This window comes from Salmo trutta, chromosome 39 (assembly GCF_901001165.1).
Source record: "Salmo trutta chromosome 39, fSalTru1.1, whole genome shotgun sequence".
Classification (NCBI taxonomy): domain Eukaryota; kingdom Metazoa; phylum Chordata; class Actinopteri; order Salmoniformes; family Salmonidae; genus Salmo; species Salmo trutta.
In genome coordinates this window covers 18,637,342-18,655,440 of record NC_042995.1, presented here as the reverse complement: position 1 = coordinate 18,655,440, position 18,099 = coordinate 18,637,342, and the positions used below count along the sequence as shown (strand labels likewise).

General features: G+C 43.2%; 1 protein-coding gene across 2 annotated transcripts in view; it reads left to right on the top strand.

Moving 5' to 3' along the window:
• Window positions 1-271: 271 nt before the first annotated feature.
• Window positions 272-18,099, top strand: part of LOC115179449 (neuroligin-4, X-linked-like) — an 80,913-nt gene continuing 63,085 nt past the window's right edge. The window contains exons 1-3 of one of the 2 annotated variants that reach the window (XM_029740990.1): window positions 272-863; window positions 8,184-8,966; window positions 16,985-17,044. In XM_029740990.1, coding sequence (XP_029596850.1) covers window positions 8,459-8,966; window positions 16,985-17,044 — 568 coding nt within the window. In that variant the 5' untranslated portion in view covers window positions 272-863; window positions 8,184-8,458. The remainder of the gene's footprint in view (window positions 864-8,183; window positions 8,967-16,984; window positions 17,045-18,099) is intronic. The other variant, XM_029740992.1, reaches the window with a different exon arrangement.

The following is an 18,099-nucleotide window of genomic DNA, read 5'->3' as shown; positions in this document are numbered from 1 at the left end:
AGGGCACGGTGTCACAGCCAGTTTAAGGGCAGATTACCTCCATTTAAGCTTCATTAAATATATATGAAAACACTAACAGTTCAAATAAGATACGTCAGTGCTTGGCTACCGGATCGAAACTTTGCTTAAGCTGAATTCATGTTGCATATCAGGTGTAAGGAATTGGCTCGTTGTATAGCTGAAGAGTTTGTTAATAGATATTTGATACACGTTTCATTACAGGTACCTACATGGGTCGAACAGCCAGCCTGGGTGAATATGATCAGCAAAACAAAACTACAGTATGCCGTACTGCACCTGCTACCCTCCTGTCCTTTCCTCACGGATGCCAAAACTGGTCCATACTGGCAGCTGGTTAACAGTGATGGAGAGAATGCGGCAATCCATTGGCTGCAGGCTTTGTACATTTCATTTAGTGTAGTCCAATAGCAACTGGAGCTGGAGAGAGGGAGAAAGTGAGAGAGCGAGAGAGAGAGAGAGAGAGAGAGAGGGGGGCGCCCGACTGAACAACCCTGGTCTTTCCATCCTTAATCTCTCGTCTTTGCTGTCCGATCTCTCCTCGCTTTCTCTCTTACGGAAATTAGATGCAGCACAATTGACCGTGCTACTACAATGACTTACTGAAATGACCTTATAGGCGACGTGTGTCATTAACACCCGGAAACCTCAATTTTTCTTTTCTGCATAGAACCTGAAGCGGAGTTTGACTGTTTTTATCTGGACCCCACTGTCACGTTGGGATTTTCAGAGGAGCGCACACTGTGGAGTTTTATTTTTTTCCCGTGTGGTGGTGTATATTTTATTATCACATCCCTTGAAGTCAGGACTACGAGCTAAATTCACACAGTGGGAATATCGCAAAGGTAAGTCTTGTTATTAGCCTACAAATAGTCAGTAAACCCATTTTCTCTTTCACACAGTTTAGTTTAATTTAGACCACCTATAATTTGTTTGTTTTCTGGCTGTTTTCTGACGGCTTTCCGATTATATGGCTTGTCCGGACTCGCGCTGCAGACATTTTGAGAAGAGCTTGACTACCACAGGGAATTAATTTCTGTCATTTGCTTAAAGTGCGTGGCGCGCAACCTGTTTTTCAGAAATGTGTATGATCATTATTCAATGTAATAATGAAAACAAGCCATGTGTTGAACGAAATCGCCTGGCATTGCAAAGATGATTGAGCCATGCTCTACGCACTTTAAAGACGTGTTGAGGGGTTTCTTTGCTCAAAGCCAGAATGATCAAATTGTGGTTTATTCGCTTCTTATGTAAAGGGCCACAGCAACATGCGTTGGATTGGATAATGACAAATTGGCCATGGAGAAAAACGCGCAAAAACGTATTATAGCCTAAGGGACATGCCATTCACAACCCTAATCGGCTGTGGCCACATTATTTCACACAAGCCCTAGGAAAGGGCTATCTGTGTTTGAACAGAGAGCAGCACCCATGATGTCCAGTGCTATTTAATCCCTGCAGACGACAAAGCGGCTCTTGGCAGCACTGCTATGGAGATGCCATAATTAATGCCATTTAAGTATATAGGCTGGCTATAAGTGCAACTGTAACCATACACTCACCACCAGTGTTGAAGGGCCAGGTCCACTGTCTGTCTGTCTGTCTGTCTGTCTGTCTGTCTGTCTGTCTGTCTGTCTGTCTGTCTGTCTGTCTGTCTGTCTGTCTGTCTGTCTGTCTGTCTGTCTGTCTGTCTGTCTGTCTGTCTGTCTGTCTGTCTGTCATCTATATTCCACATAATAGCAGGCTCTTAGAATGGGAGAAGAGCGTCTTGCAGTGAATGTGTGTTTGACCCACCATTAAGCATAGCTTGAACACCTCCGTATACCTATCAAAAGGTGTGAGGTGCATTGTAGACTGCAGATTCCCATCCAGGCTGAATCTGGCAACACATCACCAGAGTGAGTTCAGCGGAGAACCACAAGATGGTAGTGTGGATATCTGGTAGATATTTGGGGACGAGACAAATTGGAAAAAATGCGTAGACTACTGTCTTGAACATTCACCTTAAACGAATCCTGCTATGTTCTGCTACCTTGAAAACTGTAAGCCCTTTTTAAAAAAATCTTGCTTGCATTTTAAGATTTTTAAGATTTTTAGTCTTTGCGAAAGCGAGATATCATATTTTCATGTCTATGTAGGCTGTAACCTCCAGTACGCAGGCAGACAAGCTTGAGAGAAGGCTGTCACTCTCCTATGAATGATTCTTCAAGCTGTCTTCATGTCTATTCCACCAACCCCTTGCCTTCCTCCAGATTATAAATAGGCGTGTGCTATTCGAATTGACACCGAGAATAATATTATAGACATTGTCAGAAATGTAACAGGGTTTAACTGTATTATTTGGAATGAATGAAAGGTCAACATTCTGGTCCCTAATAGGCCTGCGTGCATTTTGATTAGATGTGATGGTAGGCTGAAAGCTTTGGAGAGGCATCAGGTCTCAACCCAAATACTTACTGTAAATAATTGGTCTATATTGTCATAACACAATGTAAGTGTATTAATGCATTACAAAATACGTTATAAAGCTTCATAGGTATGTACTTTATGGAAAGTGTTACCAAATAGGCTTACTTTTTACATGATTTGAACATTAGGCCTATTTCAAATACACTTTTACATATTTGGAGTGACACACTGTTATCATAGCTCTCCCAGTTGGTGACATCATTATAGGCCTATTTGAGTCAGTCAGTCAGGCCTACCCATCAGAAGAAAAAACAATTTAATTCACAATTGGAGACATTTTACCTCACTAGTGCAATTTTCCTCAAGAATAGGCCTATGGGTGACAGGCCTATAGACGACATTCTGGGTATAACATGGCATAAGTGTCAAAATAGAATGCCTATCCAAATACACTGTACAGCATTTCAATTTGGAATCCAATAGTAGGCATAGCCATTCACTGTAAGACCGCATAAAACAACTGTATTATTATAATATACAATTATCCATCATTTATCTCCAAAGTTACTATTGTGCCTGCATACATTTTCATATGGGTGGCCCCAGTGGGAATCAAACCGACAACCCTGGCCTTGCAAGTGCCATGATCTACAAACTGAGCCACACAGGACCTACACTGTGTTAGCCTACTGAAGTAAAGTTCAATAGTTCAGCACTTTGTTACATGCGTCCCATACCATTTAGTAAATTGATATTTGGATGTTACTGGAATACACATTTTACCCATGTCTGCTGGCATGGTTACAGAGAGCAAGGTTATTACAGTATCACAACGTCATGAGCTATCCTTATCAAATCAATCCTGTTTAAAAAAAAAGAAGTATTTGCTCCGTCCAAGTTCAACATGAATTGTCAACAAAACTATCATTACAAATGGCGCACACTTTTTTCCCAGTGTGGGCTCAGCGGTTGACAATATCTTCGTGTTCAGTACTGTCAACTTTGATAAATATCAATCCTTTATTGGTTGTCAAGGATCTCTGTTGGCCCTCTATCTCATTTTAGTGAGGGAGGAAGTCTGGCTTCCTTTCCATTGTTTACATTTACCAGACGCTCTTATCCAGAGCGACTTACAGTAGTGAATGCATACATTTCATACATTTTTTTTTTCATACTGGCCCCCCGTGGGAATTGAACCCACAACCCTGGCGTTGCAAACACCATGCGTTGCAAACACCATGCTCTACCAACTGAGCCACAGGGAAGGCCCCTGTGTAGTGTTCATGATCATCTTTAAGAGGCCAATAAAAGATGTCCTGTATGTGCATCACGAGAAGGTCAAGTAAAGTTGATGTTGAGTTTTGTTTGGTTCGCGTCCCAAATGGCACCCTATTCCCAATGGGTCCTGGTCAAAAGTAGTGCACTATATACGAAATAGGGTGCCATTTGGGACGTTGATTAGTGATGTTTTATTTTTTGTCCGTTCAAGGACATTTTCTACCGACTACCTATTTCAGTGAGGAGATACAGCTCCCTGAACCACATGTTTTATAATAATTAAAATGCAAATGATGGATTCAGCCTTTATTGAAATTCAAAAGACTTATCTCTTGTAATCATACAGACAGTGAGAATAGTATGCCCCATCTCTCCATCTCTTCCATCTCTTCATATTCCATCTCCCTCTTTTTCTCCTCACTCTCTCTTTCTTGTGTGTTACTGGTAAGAAGGCAGACTGAATGTATTGCGTTTATACAGGAACTGCTGAAATATATGAACATAGTCCATTCCACCTTATTATTTCCTCAATCAACATTAAACTGGACCATAATCTTGGATCACATTCTTTATCCTGTCTTTGTTAAGAATCTGGTTCTGTTTCTTACATTCAACTTTGACTTATTTATTGAATTATTCCATTTTTGATGTCAAACAGAATATACGAAGTCAACAATGGCAGTTAGGCATCCGATGCAATCCCCCTGGCAGTGTGAGTGCCATTGTCATGCTGTGTTACAAGAGTGGGAAAGTAATTCATCGACGTCACTGATTTGACAAGCAGACCACCATCGTCTCAGTCTCAACACCATCCGAGGGCATGCAGCGGAATGAGGCAAGAGAAGAGAGTCTCTTCTTCCTCCGAAATGAAATGAAATGACCTGCTGCATGCATAAGCCATCTGCTTCTGACACAAATGTCTGTGAGAGGCTTCTTAATCGGCCAGCGCTCCTATTCATGAGGCTTCACACGTAAGCTCCTTGGTGGAGTAAAGTACCCTAAGAGAAATAATCTACTCAGTAGACTGGAGTGTACCCCCCCCCCTTGCTTGGCTGCGATACTACTAACAGAATGCTGATAGATTGTATTGAAGTGTAGGAGGATCTAGGTAGGCTAGTTTTGTGAATGGGGTGCTCTGGTTTTATATGGATAACCATGAGGAAATGTTTCCTACACTGTGGAGTGATTCCCATATCAAAAAATACTCAAGCGTGAATACAGTTGAAGTCGGAAGTTTACATACACCTTAGCCAAATACATTTAAACTCAGTTTTTCACAATTCCTGACATTTAATCCTAGTAAAAAGTCCCTGTCTTTGGTCAGTTAGGATTACCACTTTATTTGAAGAATGTGAAATGTCAGAATAATAGTAGAAAGAATGATATATTTCAGCTTTTATTTCTTTCATTAAATTCCCAGTGGGTCAGAAGTGTACATACACTCAATTAGTATTTGGTAGCATTGCCTTTAAATTGTTTAACTTGGGTCAAACGTTTCAGGCAGCCTTCCACAAGCTTCCCACAATAAGTTGGGTGTATTTTGGCCCATTCCTCCTGACAGAGCTGGTGTATCTGAGTCAGGTTTGTAGGCCTCCTTGCTCGCACATGCTTATTCAGTTCTGCCCACACATTTTCTATAGGATTGAGGTCAGGGCTTTGTGATGGCCACTCCAATACCTTGCCTTTGTTGTCCTTAAGCCATTTTGCAACAACTTTGGAAGTATGCTTTGGGTCATTGTCCATTTGGAAGACCCATTTGCGACCAAGCTTTAACTTCCTGACTGGTCTCTTGAGATGTTGCTTCAATATATCCATATAATTTTCCTACCTCACGATGACATCTATTTTGTGAAGTGCACCAGTCCCTCCTGCAGCAAAGCAACCCCACAACATGATGCTGCCACCCCTGTGCTTCATGGTTGGGATGGAGTTCTTCAGCTTTTTACTCCAAACATAACAATGGTCATTATGGCCAAACAGTTCTATTTTTGTTTCATCAGACCAGAAGACATTTCTCCAAAAAGTACAATCTTTGTCACCATGTGCAATTGCAAAACCGTAGTCTGGCTTTTTTATGGCGGTTTTGGAGCAGTGGCTTCTTCCTTGCTGAGCGGCCTTTCAGGTTCTGTCGATATAGGACTTGTTTTACTGTGGATATAGATACTTTTGTACCTGTTTCCTCCAGCATCTTCACAAGGTCCTTTGCTGTTGTTCTAGGATTGATTTGCATTTTTCTCACCAAAGTACATTCATCTCTAGGAGACAGAACGCGTCTCCTTCCTGAGCGGTATGACGGCTGCGTGGTCCCATGGTGTTTATACTTGCGTACTATTGTTTGTACAGATGAACGTGGTACCTTCAGGCGTTTGGAAATTGCTCCCAAGGATGAACCAGACTTGTGGAGGTCTACAGTTGTTTTTCTGAGGTCTTGATTTCTTTTGATTTTCCCATGATGTCAAGCAAAGAGGCATTGAGTTTGAAGTTAGGCCTTGAAATACATCCACAGGTACACCTCCAATTGACTCAAATGATGTCAATTAGCCTATCAGAAGCTTCTAAAGCCATGACATCATTTTCACAGGAGGCAGATGGTTGAGCTCCGATATTTATTATAACAAAAGGGGTAGGCAAAAGGCAGGTCGGGGACAGGCGAGAGTTCATAAACCAGGTCAGAGCCAAACAGTACCAGGCAATTATTTTTTTATTTAACCTTTATTTAAGAACAAATTGTTATTTACAATGACGGCCTACCAAAAGGCAAAAGACCTCCTGCAGGGACAGGGGCCTGGGATTAAAATAAATAAATACAATATAAATATAGGACAAAACACACATCACAACAAGAGAGACAACACAACACTACATAAAGACAGACCTAAGACAACAACATAGCAAGGCAGCAACACTTGACAACACAACATGGTAGCAGTACAAAACATTGTACAAACATTATTGGGCACAATCAACAACACTAAAGGTCAATTAGGTAGAGACAACAATACATCCCACAAAGCAGCCACAACTGTTAGTAACATTGTCCATGATTGAGTCTTTCAATGAAAAGATTGACATAAAACGGTCCAGTTTGAGTGTTGTTGCAGCTCGCTCCAGTCGCTAGCTGCAGAACTGAAAAGAGGAGCGACCCAGGGATGTGTGTGCTTTGGGGACCTTTAACAGAATGTGACTGACAGAACGGTGTTGTATGTGGAGGATGAGGGCTGCAGTAGATATCTCAGATAGGAGGGAGTGAGGCATAAGAGGGTTTTATAAATAAGCATCAACCAGTGGGACTTGCAACGGGTATACAGAGATGACCAGTTTACAGAGGAGTATAGAGTGCAGTGATGTGTCCTATAAGGAGCATTGGTGGTAAATCTGATGTTTGAATGGTAAAGAACGTCTAGCACTCGAGAGCACCCTTACCTGCCGATCTATAAATTATGTCTCCGTAATCTAGCATGGGTAGGATCGTCATCTGAATCAGGTTTAGTTTGGCAGCAATAGGCAGGCTTGAGGTCAGGACAGGCAGGGGTTCAGTAATCAGGTCTGAGTCCAAAACAGTACAAGGGGATAGGCAGGCTCGAGATCAGAACAGGCAGAGTGGTCAGGCAGGCGGGTTAGGTGTCAGGACAGGCAAGGGTCAAAACCAGGAGGGCTAGGAAAAACAGAGACCTGGAAAAGGAGCTAGGAAAAACCGCTGGTTGACTTGGCAAAACAAGACGAACTGGCACAGAGAAACAGGAAACACAGGGGTAAATACACTGAGGATAATAAGCGACATCTGGAGGGGGGTGGAGACAAGCACATGGACCGGTGAAATAGATCAAGTCGTGACAGTAGTATTTACTATAGTATTCAACAATACACAAAAAATACTAAGTACTACAGTACACATGATCAAGAGATACTACATTGTGTAGTATAGTATTCTACAGTATCCTACAGTTAACTACATAATTCTATAGTAAGTACTGTAGCATTCTATGGTAAACTGTAGTATTTTTTTGTGTGTTGTCAAATTTTGGGCTGCATCCTTTTTCTCCCCCCTTTTCCAGAAGTGTGTACTTGCGCACTTCCTGTCATGAATTTACAAGCATTGGATTGGTGTAATCATTGACTAGAGAGTTTCCACCATTGTTAACTCCATAATGGCAAGTGTGCAAGTGTACACTTTAGGGAAATGGGTGGAGAATCATTGGGATGCAGCCTTGGAGTTTTTTATTGAAACTGCCGCTATGTGCAACATTATCCTGACCATAACGATGATGTCACACAAGGTAATAAAGCAGTTTGCCAATATAATATCTCTGTTGTTGATTCCACTCGAAACCACACTTTTATGTTGTTGTCTATTCCATGCTATTGATTTGTTAGAAAGATACAATTTCAACTATTGGAAGGGATTTGGACATCATACTGTATGTAGCCTTTGATGTGTGGAGGATTAACTTCCATGTCCCATTCTGTCTTCCCTGCAGGGTAACCAACCAAGCTGGAACTGGGTCGACGAGCAAAGACATCTGGAGACAAATACAGGCACTGCACCCCCGACCAATGACCTACACGTAGACCCACTCTCTTGGGATGGGGGGCACCGAGTTGCACAAAACTGCTCTGATTGGCTGGAGCTCCGTCTGTCAGCTGTCAATCACAGCCTGAGGAGCAGATTATTGGTCTGGGCTGCTGTGGGGGGTGGGAGAGGAGTTCCGGAACTTCCAGGACCACAATCTGCTTGGCTGAGTCAGGCAGGAGCATGTTGAGGGGAGCCAGGCCAGGGGGAACCAGTACCTCTCCATTGAGCTCTGGAGGAGCCACTATAGCCCATGGAATGGGGATGGTCTACTTATCCAAGGTCTGCCTTCTCTTATGGATTGGCTTCCTGTTAGCGTCTGTGTGTCTGCCGGTCGTGGCTCAGACCCCAGTCCATCCTGTTGTCACCACGAATTACGGGAAGCTGCGGGGGTTAAAGACGACGCTGCCCAATGAGATCCTAGGGCCCGTGGAGCAGTACTTGGGGATCCCATACGCTTTGGCCCCTACAGGGGAGAGACGCTTCCAGCCCCCCGAGCCACCCATGTCCTGGCCTGGGATCAGGAATGCTACCCAGTTCGCCCCTGTGTGTCCACAGTACCTGGAGGAAAAGTTACTCAACGATATGCTGCCGGTGTGGTTCACAGCCAACTTGGATACAGTGGTAACCTATATGCAGGATCAGAACGAGGACTGCCTGTACCTAAACATTTACGTGCCAACTGAGGATGGTATGTCACACCTTGATTAACACAAATATCTTGTTATCCTCTGTTTGCCTTTTTGTTTGTTTTGCCATTTCACTTTGTTCTGAAGCAGTTCAAAGTGGCCGGGATAACTTGGCCGGGATAACTTGAACCAGAAACAGTGGTGTGCTTCTGATCAAAGTGCAATACTTTTACCAAAGGGCACAATGCTTTTTTGACTGAAGGCTTGAAATGAATGTGGACTACTGTATGTGGTGTAATAGAGAGAGAAAATAGATATTTAGACCTCCCTACTGTCTGAGGGCGTAGGATGTCCCACTCCTGTCTGTTCTGTAGCAGTCAACCTTCTCTCCTGTTGATTGGGTGCAGTGCAGAGGTCCCGTTTGAGGTTTGAGTAAGCACTCCTGACTCGGAGTAGTCCTGACACTTACAACACTGATGTAATGCACTTACCCCCTTCAGGCCCCACTGTCAGACTCCTACAGCAAGATAAAAGAAAATAAAGAGTTGGTTAACAGTGCAACTGGTCAACCATGAACTGTTGCTGGGCTGTCGCTGTCTCTTCTGAAGAGACAGACTCTTTCCGGTCTATTAAGGTCAATGTGAATAGAATTCTCCAATGTATTCATACTGAACTCTACACCTCTCTATGCTACATTTAGTCTGAGCTCTTGCGAGATTAAATACCACAGAAAGCGATAGATAATCTGACAATCCCAGTCCGGATGCACAGCCTGGGTCATTACTCTGACGTGCTATTCCACAATCTCCAGAGAATTATAAGAACAGTTCTTATAATCACTGGCGTGCACTGAAATCTCTATTCCCTGTGTGCAATTTTTCATTTACATGTAGGAAACTGGACTCAAATATGTAGGATGTCCTAGTGTATCCATTCTATCCAGTTAATTCTGTTGTAGTGTGGCTTTACCAATGATGTGATAGGAAAGATATGGTTGTAGAAGTGGAGTGGATGGATCAAGGGTTAGATTTCTGGTGGACAGACAGTTGCTGCCGTCTATCCATTGGTTTAGCAGAGGCCTCTGAACTCCTTGGTCTGTGTATTGGTAATATTAGACCCTCAGGTAATATAACTAGCCTCAGGTATCTTTCATTTGGATACATTATGCCTTTTAACCTGAAGTCGTAGATGTCAATTACCGTTAGAAGGCAATTTCAGTATCAGTATATTACGATACTTTTGCTGGCATTAAAATGTATGAATGCAGGCCATGAATGTTGATGTATTAAAAATCTCCTGAACTAACGCTACAGTTCTTAGCTTAAGGCAAAATTGGCCTGAAGGAAAAACTCAACAGGAGTCAAGAAGACAACTCTCTCCATATTCTTTTTGAGTGCATCCCAAATGGCACCCTATTCCCTACATAGTGCACTACTTTGGACCAGGGCCCTATTCCCTACTACGTAGTGCACCACGTTTGCCATTTGGGACACAGCCTCTGTCTCCTCTTGAGGAGTCAGTCAGTGCTTCATGGAAGACAACTCTCTCTCCCTGTTCTGTTCATCACCTTCTCCTCCACACTGCCGGCTGCCCGTCATCCTTACAGACGCCCTCAGAGTTGGCCTTTTCAAATCCTGTGTAAGGTTCAGACCTCCTGACAGCCCGGGACCAGAAAAAAGGACTTATAGTTTTATAGTTCTCCTCTTGAAATGGACTGACAGATTAAGAACGGCCTTCCATTGTGTCGTCTGATTTAAGTACATAAGACTACGCCATATATAGTTAAATATTGATAACCTGCACAAGTTCTGTTCTTTTGTATCCTTTTTGATTGTGCAGTGTGGGTGGGGAATTCTGTTTTGACTAGCAAGGGTTGGCTTGTGAAAAGTGGTACATTTGGGATTCTATTTTAATGCCAGAGCTCCTTTACTTTTAGGTGCTTGGTTTGTCTGTGCAGACAAAAATCTGCATTGTCTGTGTGTGTTTGTATGTCTGTGTGTGTGTGTGTGTGTGTGCATGATAGCTCCTGGAGCTTTTGCTGGAGCTGGCTTTATCAGCCTCCGCAGTGGCTGCAGACTGGGTACTACTGCAGAGACCCGGGAGGTAAACCTGTTTTATTGTGAATTAATCAGAGCGAATATGGAGCCTCTTGAGGGCTCTTCTGGGTGAGAAGACAATACCACACCAGGACCGTGTCCCAAATGGCACCCTTTTCCCTATGCAGTGCACTACTTTTGACCAGGGCCCATAGGTCTCTGGTCAAAAGTAGTGCACTATGCAGAGAATTGGGTGCAATTTGGGATACATCCCAGGCCTCATCTCTTTCTCTCTCCATCTTTAATTATGAACACCCTCCTACATTAGTACTGTTTTACTATTCAACACTGGAACAGAAATAGAAAGCAGAAATTACAATAAATGTATTGCTTGTTACCTACATGTGTGCTCCCAGAGGTAATGGCCTCTACAATTCAATGGCGAGCTGTGATTTATCAGATCTTTGTTGGTTATAGGGGTGTATGGCTGTGGCCCACACCTTGGCTACAGTACATGCAAAATGGCCCCCTGTTCATGAGGCTCTGGTCAAAAGTAGTGCGTTTTATAGGGAATAGGGTGCCATTTCAGACTCACACCCATCAATGGCATAGTGCAGCAGATAACCTGTATTCTTGCATTTCATTATGAATCAAATTCTCCTTTGCATAGAAACACAAGAGGGAGAAAATCTACAGTACATTGAAGAAAGAGAACAAATACATTGACAGGGCTTGAATGACAGCTCAATACAGTATTATAGTACCTTGCCCTAGTGCTTTTTCTTGTGTGAGTGGCTTGTGTAAGAGAGAGCCGTGCTCTTTGGACCCTTCCCAAATGGCACCCTACTCCCTAAATATTGCATTACTTTTACCAGGGCCTATAGGGAATGTCCACTAAAAGGGAATGGGGAGCCATTTGGGACGCAGGCCCTTCTCTGAGCATAAGTAGCCTGCCAATCCCAGTTGGGTTCACAGCACTGGAGCCTGAGCTATTAGCTGCCAGTCTGTCTGTGGTGAGTGTGTGATTCAGACAGCCAGTCATACGCATGGAGAGGCAGGCGAGGCCAGGCAGGCAGAGAGAGGACAATATCTCCAGGCTAGGTCATGAGACAGCACAAATGGCACCCAGAAGGCTCTGTTGAAAAGTTGGTACACTATAGGGACTAGGGTACCTTTTTAGGGAAGAGGAAGAGGGCTCTGGTCAAAAGTGGCGCACTATAGGGAATGGGGTGCCATTTGGGATGCAACCTCCAACGACGTGCATCACTACAAACATTGGACAACCCTGCATGCTCTCAGTTTTCCCTTTGACTTTTCCAAGGGCAACAAACAAACCAAGACTCAGTCAAACACTGAGACGGGATTCTTCTTTCATCTGGTCTGACAGATGTGCTGGGTGTCTGTCTGATGGTCGTGCAGTGAGTGAGTGCAGGAGCGCATGCACGTGTGCGTGCACACGTGTGGGTATGGACATTCTGTACCGGACAGATGTGGGAGTTTATGGTTTGCTGCGCTAAACTGACATGCCACTTGCCTTTGTTTGTACAGCTTGAGATACCGTTAACTGTGAGATTACAGGCCTGTTCAGTTGTGTGTGCGTGTGTGTGTGCCAAGCCTTAGGCCTCATTATGTACTAACTAGCTAGCGATCAAGTGGCTCAGAGACACCAGACCAACATAGTGTCAAAACAAACAGTTATCATAGCAATGTTTGTTGCTTTCTTTAAATTAGATAATATTTTAATTGGAACTGGAATGCAATCCAAATGGCACCCTATACATTGTATAGTTAACTACTTATCACCAGGGCTCATAGGGCTTTGGTCAAATATAGTGGACTATATAGAGGATAGGCCCTTATGGAAAGATCACATGAATTTCACGTGAACACGAGAAGTGTTCCAAAAACACATGTTTTCATGTGATCACGTGATCTCATGTGAAGTTAATGTGATAACGTGTAAAGCAACATGTGATCACATGAAACTACACGTGAAAATATGTGATCGCATCCCACTGGGCACAGACGTCAATTCAACATCTATTCCATCTTCCACGTCATTTCATTGAAAAGACATGGAAACAACATTGATTCAACCAGTGCGTGCCCAGTGGAACGCAAAGTGTCCCAAAAAGACGTTTTCGCACGATTTCACATGTGAAATCATATGATCTTCCACGTGTCTAATCGTGGTTTCTCTTGAAGGCAGGCGGGATGCAACCACAGTCTAAGACCAGCAAAGTGGCTACTCAATGTTACAGGATGCTACTCCTGTCTCAGCTGTCGTAATCTTAATGATCATCGTTATTACTCTGATGGGTCTGTCAGTGAGTCAATCTGCAGTGCCTATCTGAGAATGAAGTCTATAATCAACTAGGTATTCTCACACCACAGCAGGCTAACGGTCAAGTTGTAGATCTAGCAATGGCTAATTACATCATCTTAACAACACGTCCATCTCAAATAACATAAGACCCAAATCAGACCCCTGTAGAGAACGGGTCTAACACTACCTGCACAGTACAGTACAGACACTATTACAACCCATACAGCCCCTGTATTCATAAATCACACACTGTTACCGGGCTGGCGATGGAAATCACCTCATTGTCTCCAATGCCTTGAGGTCATAACACTACTAAATCAAATCAAATCAAATGTTATTTGTCACAAGGCAATCGAACAAGCGAAATGCCGGTACAGGGACAAAGTGGAGTCGCAATTCAACGGCTCAGACACGAGACGTATGCGGCAGGGTCTACAGGAAATCACGGACTACAAAAAGAAAGCCAGCCACATCACAGACACCGAAGTCACGCTTCCAGACAAACTAAACACCTTCTGCCCGCTTTGAGGATAATACAGTGCCACCGTCGTGGCCCACTAACAAGGACTGCGCCCCCACCTCTCCTTCTCCATGGCCGACTGCTAACCCTCCCAGACGGCATCCCTAGCCGCATCTTCAGAGCATGCGCAGACCAGCTGGCTGGTGTGTTTACGGACATATTCAATCGCTCCCTATCCCAGTCTACTGTCCCCACATGCTTGTTCCTGTACCCAAGAAGGCAAAGATAACTGAACTAAATGACAACCGCCCCGTAGCACTCACTTATGTCATCATGAAGTGCTTTGAGAGACTAGTCAAGGATCATATCGCCTCCACCTTTCCGGCCACCCTAGACCCACTTCAGTTTGCATACCGCCCAACAGGTCCAAAGACGATGCAATCGTCATCACACTGCACACTGCCCTATCCCATCTGGACAAGAGGAATACCTAGGTAAGAATGTAGTCCATTGACTACAGCTCAGCATTCAAGTTTGCAGATGACACAACAGTAGTGGGCTTGATTACCAACAATGACGACACAGCCTACAGGGAGGAGGTGAGGGCACTCGGAGTGTGGTGTCAGGAAAACAACCTCTTACTCAACGTCAACAAAACAAAGGAGACGATCGTGGACTTCAGGAAACAGCAGAGGGAGCACCCCCTTATCCACATCAAAGGGAGGGCAGTGGAGAAGGTGGAAAGTTTTAAGTTCCTCAGCGTACACATCACAGACAAACTGAAGTGGTCCACCCACACAGACAGTGTAGTGAAGAAGGCACAACAGTGTCTCTTCAACCTCAGGAGGCTGAAGAAATTTGGCTTGTCACCCAAAACCCTGACAAACTTTAACAGATGCACAATCGAGAGCATCCTGCCGGGCTGTATCACTGCCTGGTAGGGCAACTGCACCACCCTCAAATGCAAGGCTCTCCAGAGGGTGGTGCAGTCTGCACAACGCATCACCGGGGGCAAACTACCTGCCCTCCATGACACCTACGGCACCTGATGTCACAGGAAAGCCAAGAAGATCATCAAGGACAACAACTACCCACACCACTGCCTGTTCACACCACTACCATCCAGAAGGCGAGGTCAGTATAGGGGCATCAAAGCTGGGACCGAGAGACTGAAAAACAGCTTCTATCTCAAGGCCATCAGACTGCTAAACAGCAATCACTAACTCAGAGAGGCTGCTGCCTACATTGAGACCCAATCACTGTCACTTTAATGAATGGATCTCTAGTCACTTTAAATAATGCCACTTTAATAATATGTACATACAGTTGAAGTCGGAAGTTCACATACACTTAGGTTGGAGTCATTAAAACTCATTTTTCAACCACTCCACAAATTTCTTGTTAACAAACTATAGTTTTGGCAAGTCGGTTAGGACATCTACTTTGTGCATGACACAAGTACATTTTCCAACAATTGTTTACAGACAGATTATTTCACTTATAATTCACTGTATCACAATTCCAGTGGGTCAGAAGGTTACATACACTAAGTTGACTGTGCCTTTAAACAGCTTGGAAAATTCCAGAAAATGATGTCATGGCTTTAGAAGCTTCTGATAGGCTAATTGACATCATTTGAGTCAATTGGAGGTGTACCTGTGGATGTATTTCAAGGCCTAACTTCAAACTCAGTGCCTCTTTGCTTGACATCATGGGAAAATCTAAAGAAATAAGCCAAGACCTCAGAAAAACAACTGTAGACCTCCACAAGTCTGGTTCATCATTGGGAGCAATTTCCAAATGCTGAAGGTACTACGTTCATCTGTACAAACAATAGTACGCAAGTACAAACACCATGGGACCACGCAGCCGTCATACCGCTCAGGAAGGAGAAGCGTTCTGTCTCCTAGAGATGGACGTGCTTTGGATCAAAACGTGCAAATAAATCCCAGAACAACAGCAAAGGACCCTGTGAAGATGCTGGAGGAAACAGGTACAAAAGTATCTATATCCACAGTAAAACAAGTCCTATATCGACATAACCTGAAAGGCTGCTCAGTAAGGAAGAAGCCACTGCTCCAAAACCGCTATGAAAAAGCCAGACTACGGTTTGCAATTGCACATGGGGACAAAGATCGTACTTTTGGAGAAATGTCTTCTGGTTTGATGAAACAAAAATAGAACTGTTTGGCCATAATGACCATCGTTATGTTTGTAGGAAAAAGGGGGAGGCTTGCAAACCGAAGAACACCATCCCAACTGTGAAGCACGTGGGTGGCAGCATCATGTTGTGGGGTTGCTTTACTGCAGGAGGGACTGGTGCACTTCACAAAATAGATGGCATCATGAGGCAGGACAATTATGTGGATGTATTGAGGCAACATCTCAAGACATCAGTCAATAAGTTAAAGCTTGGTCGCAAACTGGTCTTCCAAATGGACAATGACCCCAAGCATACTTCCAAAGTTGTGGCAAAATGGCTTAAGGACAACAAAGGCAAGGTATTGGAGTGCCCATCACAAAGCCCTGACCTCAATCCTATGGAACATTTGTGGGCAGAACTGAAAAAGCGTGTGCGAGCAAGGAGGCCTACAAACCTGACTCAGTTACACCAGCTCCGTCAGGAGGAATGGGACAAAATTCACCCAACTTATTGTGGGAAACTTGTGGAAGGCTACCCAAAACGTTTGACCCAAGTTAAACAATTTAAAGGCAATGCTACCAAATACTAATTGAGTGTATGTCAACTTCTGGCCCACTGGGAATGTGATGAAAGAAATAAAAGCTGAAATAAATCATTATCTCTAATATTATTCTGACATTTCACATTCTTAAAATAAAGTGGTGATCCTAACTGACCTAAGACAGGGACTTTTTACTAGGATTAAATGTCAGGAATTGTGAAAACTGAGTTTAAATGTATTTGGCTTAGGTGTACGTAAACTTCCGACTTCAACTGTTCCTACCTGTACTAAACAGCTGTGTTTTGTTAACTGTTCTTATCAGAATGCTGTGTTGGTGCTCCTAATTTTCTGTTATGCTATCCAATTGGTTGAACCACTTACTGTTAGAATTAATATGTTTCCACAATAATTTTATTCTCAACACAAACGGCAAAAATATGGAAAGTTTTCAATGCATTTTTAGTATTTGTTTTTGTTTTTTTCCAAGAGCCAGTTTTTTTTTATTTTTAAATTTTTTTACATATCTGTCTCCCCTCATCCCCTCTACTTTTCTCCCTCCTGTTGTTGACCGTAGGAGCCAACTCAAACAGTCAAGGCGGTGATTTCACCAATAATGATGGTGACGAAGACAAAGGTATTTTTCTGTCTTTTTCTCTTTTTGACCCCCAAAAAGAAAAGCCTGATATTCATGCATGTACAAAACTATTTTTAGATACATTTTTTGTGAAGTTTTTTATTTTTTTTTATTTCCCTTTTTATCCCTTGAAGTGCATATCAATGGGCACATCTTGGATCTTCCTTTTTTTTAACAACCTCTTTCCTCTTTGGAGATGCAGATCATAATTTACAGCGAATCAGAAGGTTGTGTACTAAGGGTGAAAGGTCACCTATAAATGGGGAATGAGGTGTACGCTCCAATAGTCACCACTTACAAGAATCTCCCGCCTCACTCCCAACTTGCTGCAAAGTGAAAGATGTTAAATTGAAACTCTGCATGTATTTTCTCTGGCCTCCTCGGAGGTGAAGTTATTAAACAGTCATGTTTTCCCTTTAGTTGATTTTCTTCTTTCTTTTTCTTCATTGCTCGGTGAAGCATGAACACTACACTAACCCACGTTTGTTCAGTTTTGACAGTTGGAAACCTTGTTCATTTGTAACTCTGTCAAAGTCTCTGTCATATGTTTTCTGTTCGCTTTCTTGTGCTTGGTACTATTAACCCAAAATGGTGGTTCGATTGTGTTTCTCTAAAGATCTGGGGATGGCTAGGAGATGAGTGAAAGCACTGGGGAAATGTTTCAGTGACGCTAAGGCACAGGTTGTCTTCATGGTTTTAAAATCAAAGGGCAGAGCTCTGACATTTTTAGATCACTGTGCTACAGCGGTTGGCATTCTCTTTCTCAAAAGCTGCAACACTAGAACGTGTTGTTTTTATCTCCTCAGAACATACCAGGCTTTATCCAGGCATTTTCTACCTCTCAATGACGTACTGTAGAAAATCCAGATTGCCGCCTTATAGCCGTCTTGATAATGTGAAAAGGTAATAGGCATAGGTAGGTAGGAGTGAAAGCTGTGAAATAAGGTTCACCTTCAATCCCTATTAGGGGAGATTGCTAAAGGCCATGCTGTGTGCATTAACTTTTCTTCATAACCTTTTTCTCATGTCATTATCAGACATGTTTATTTGTTCTT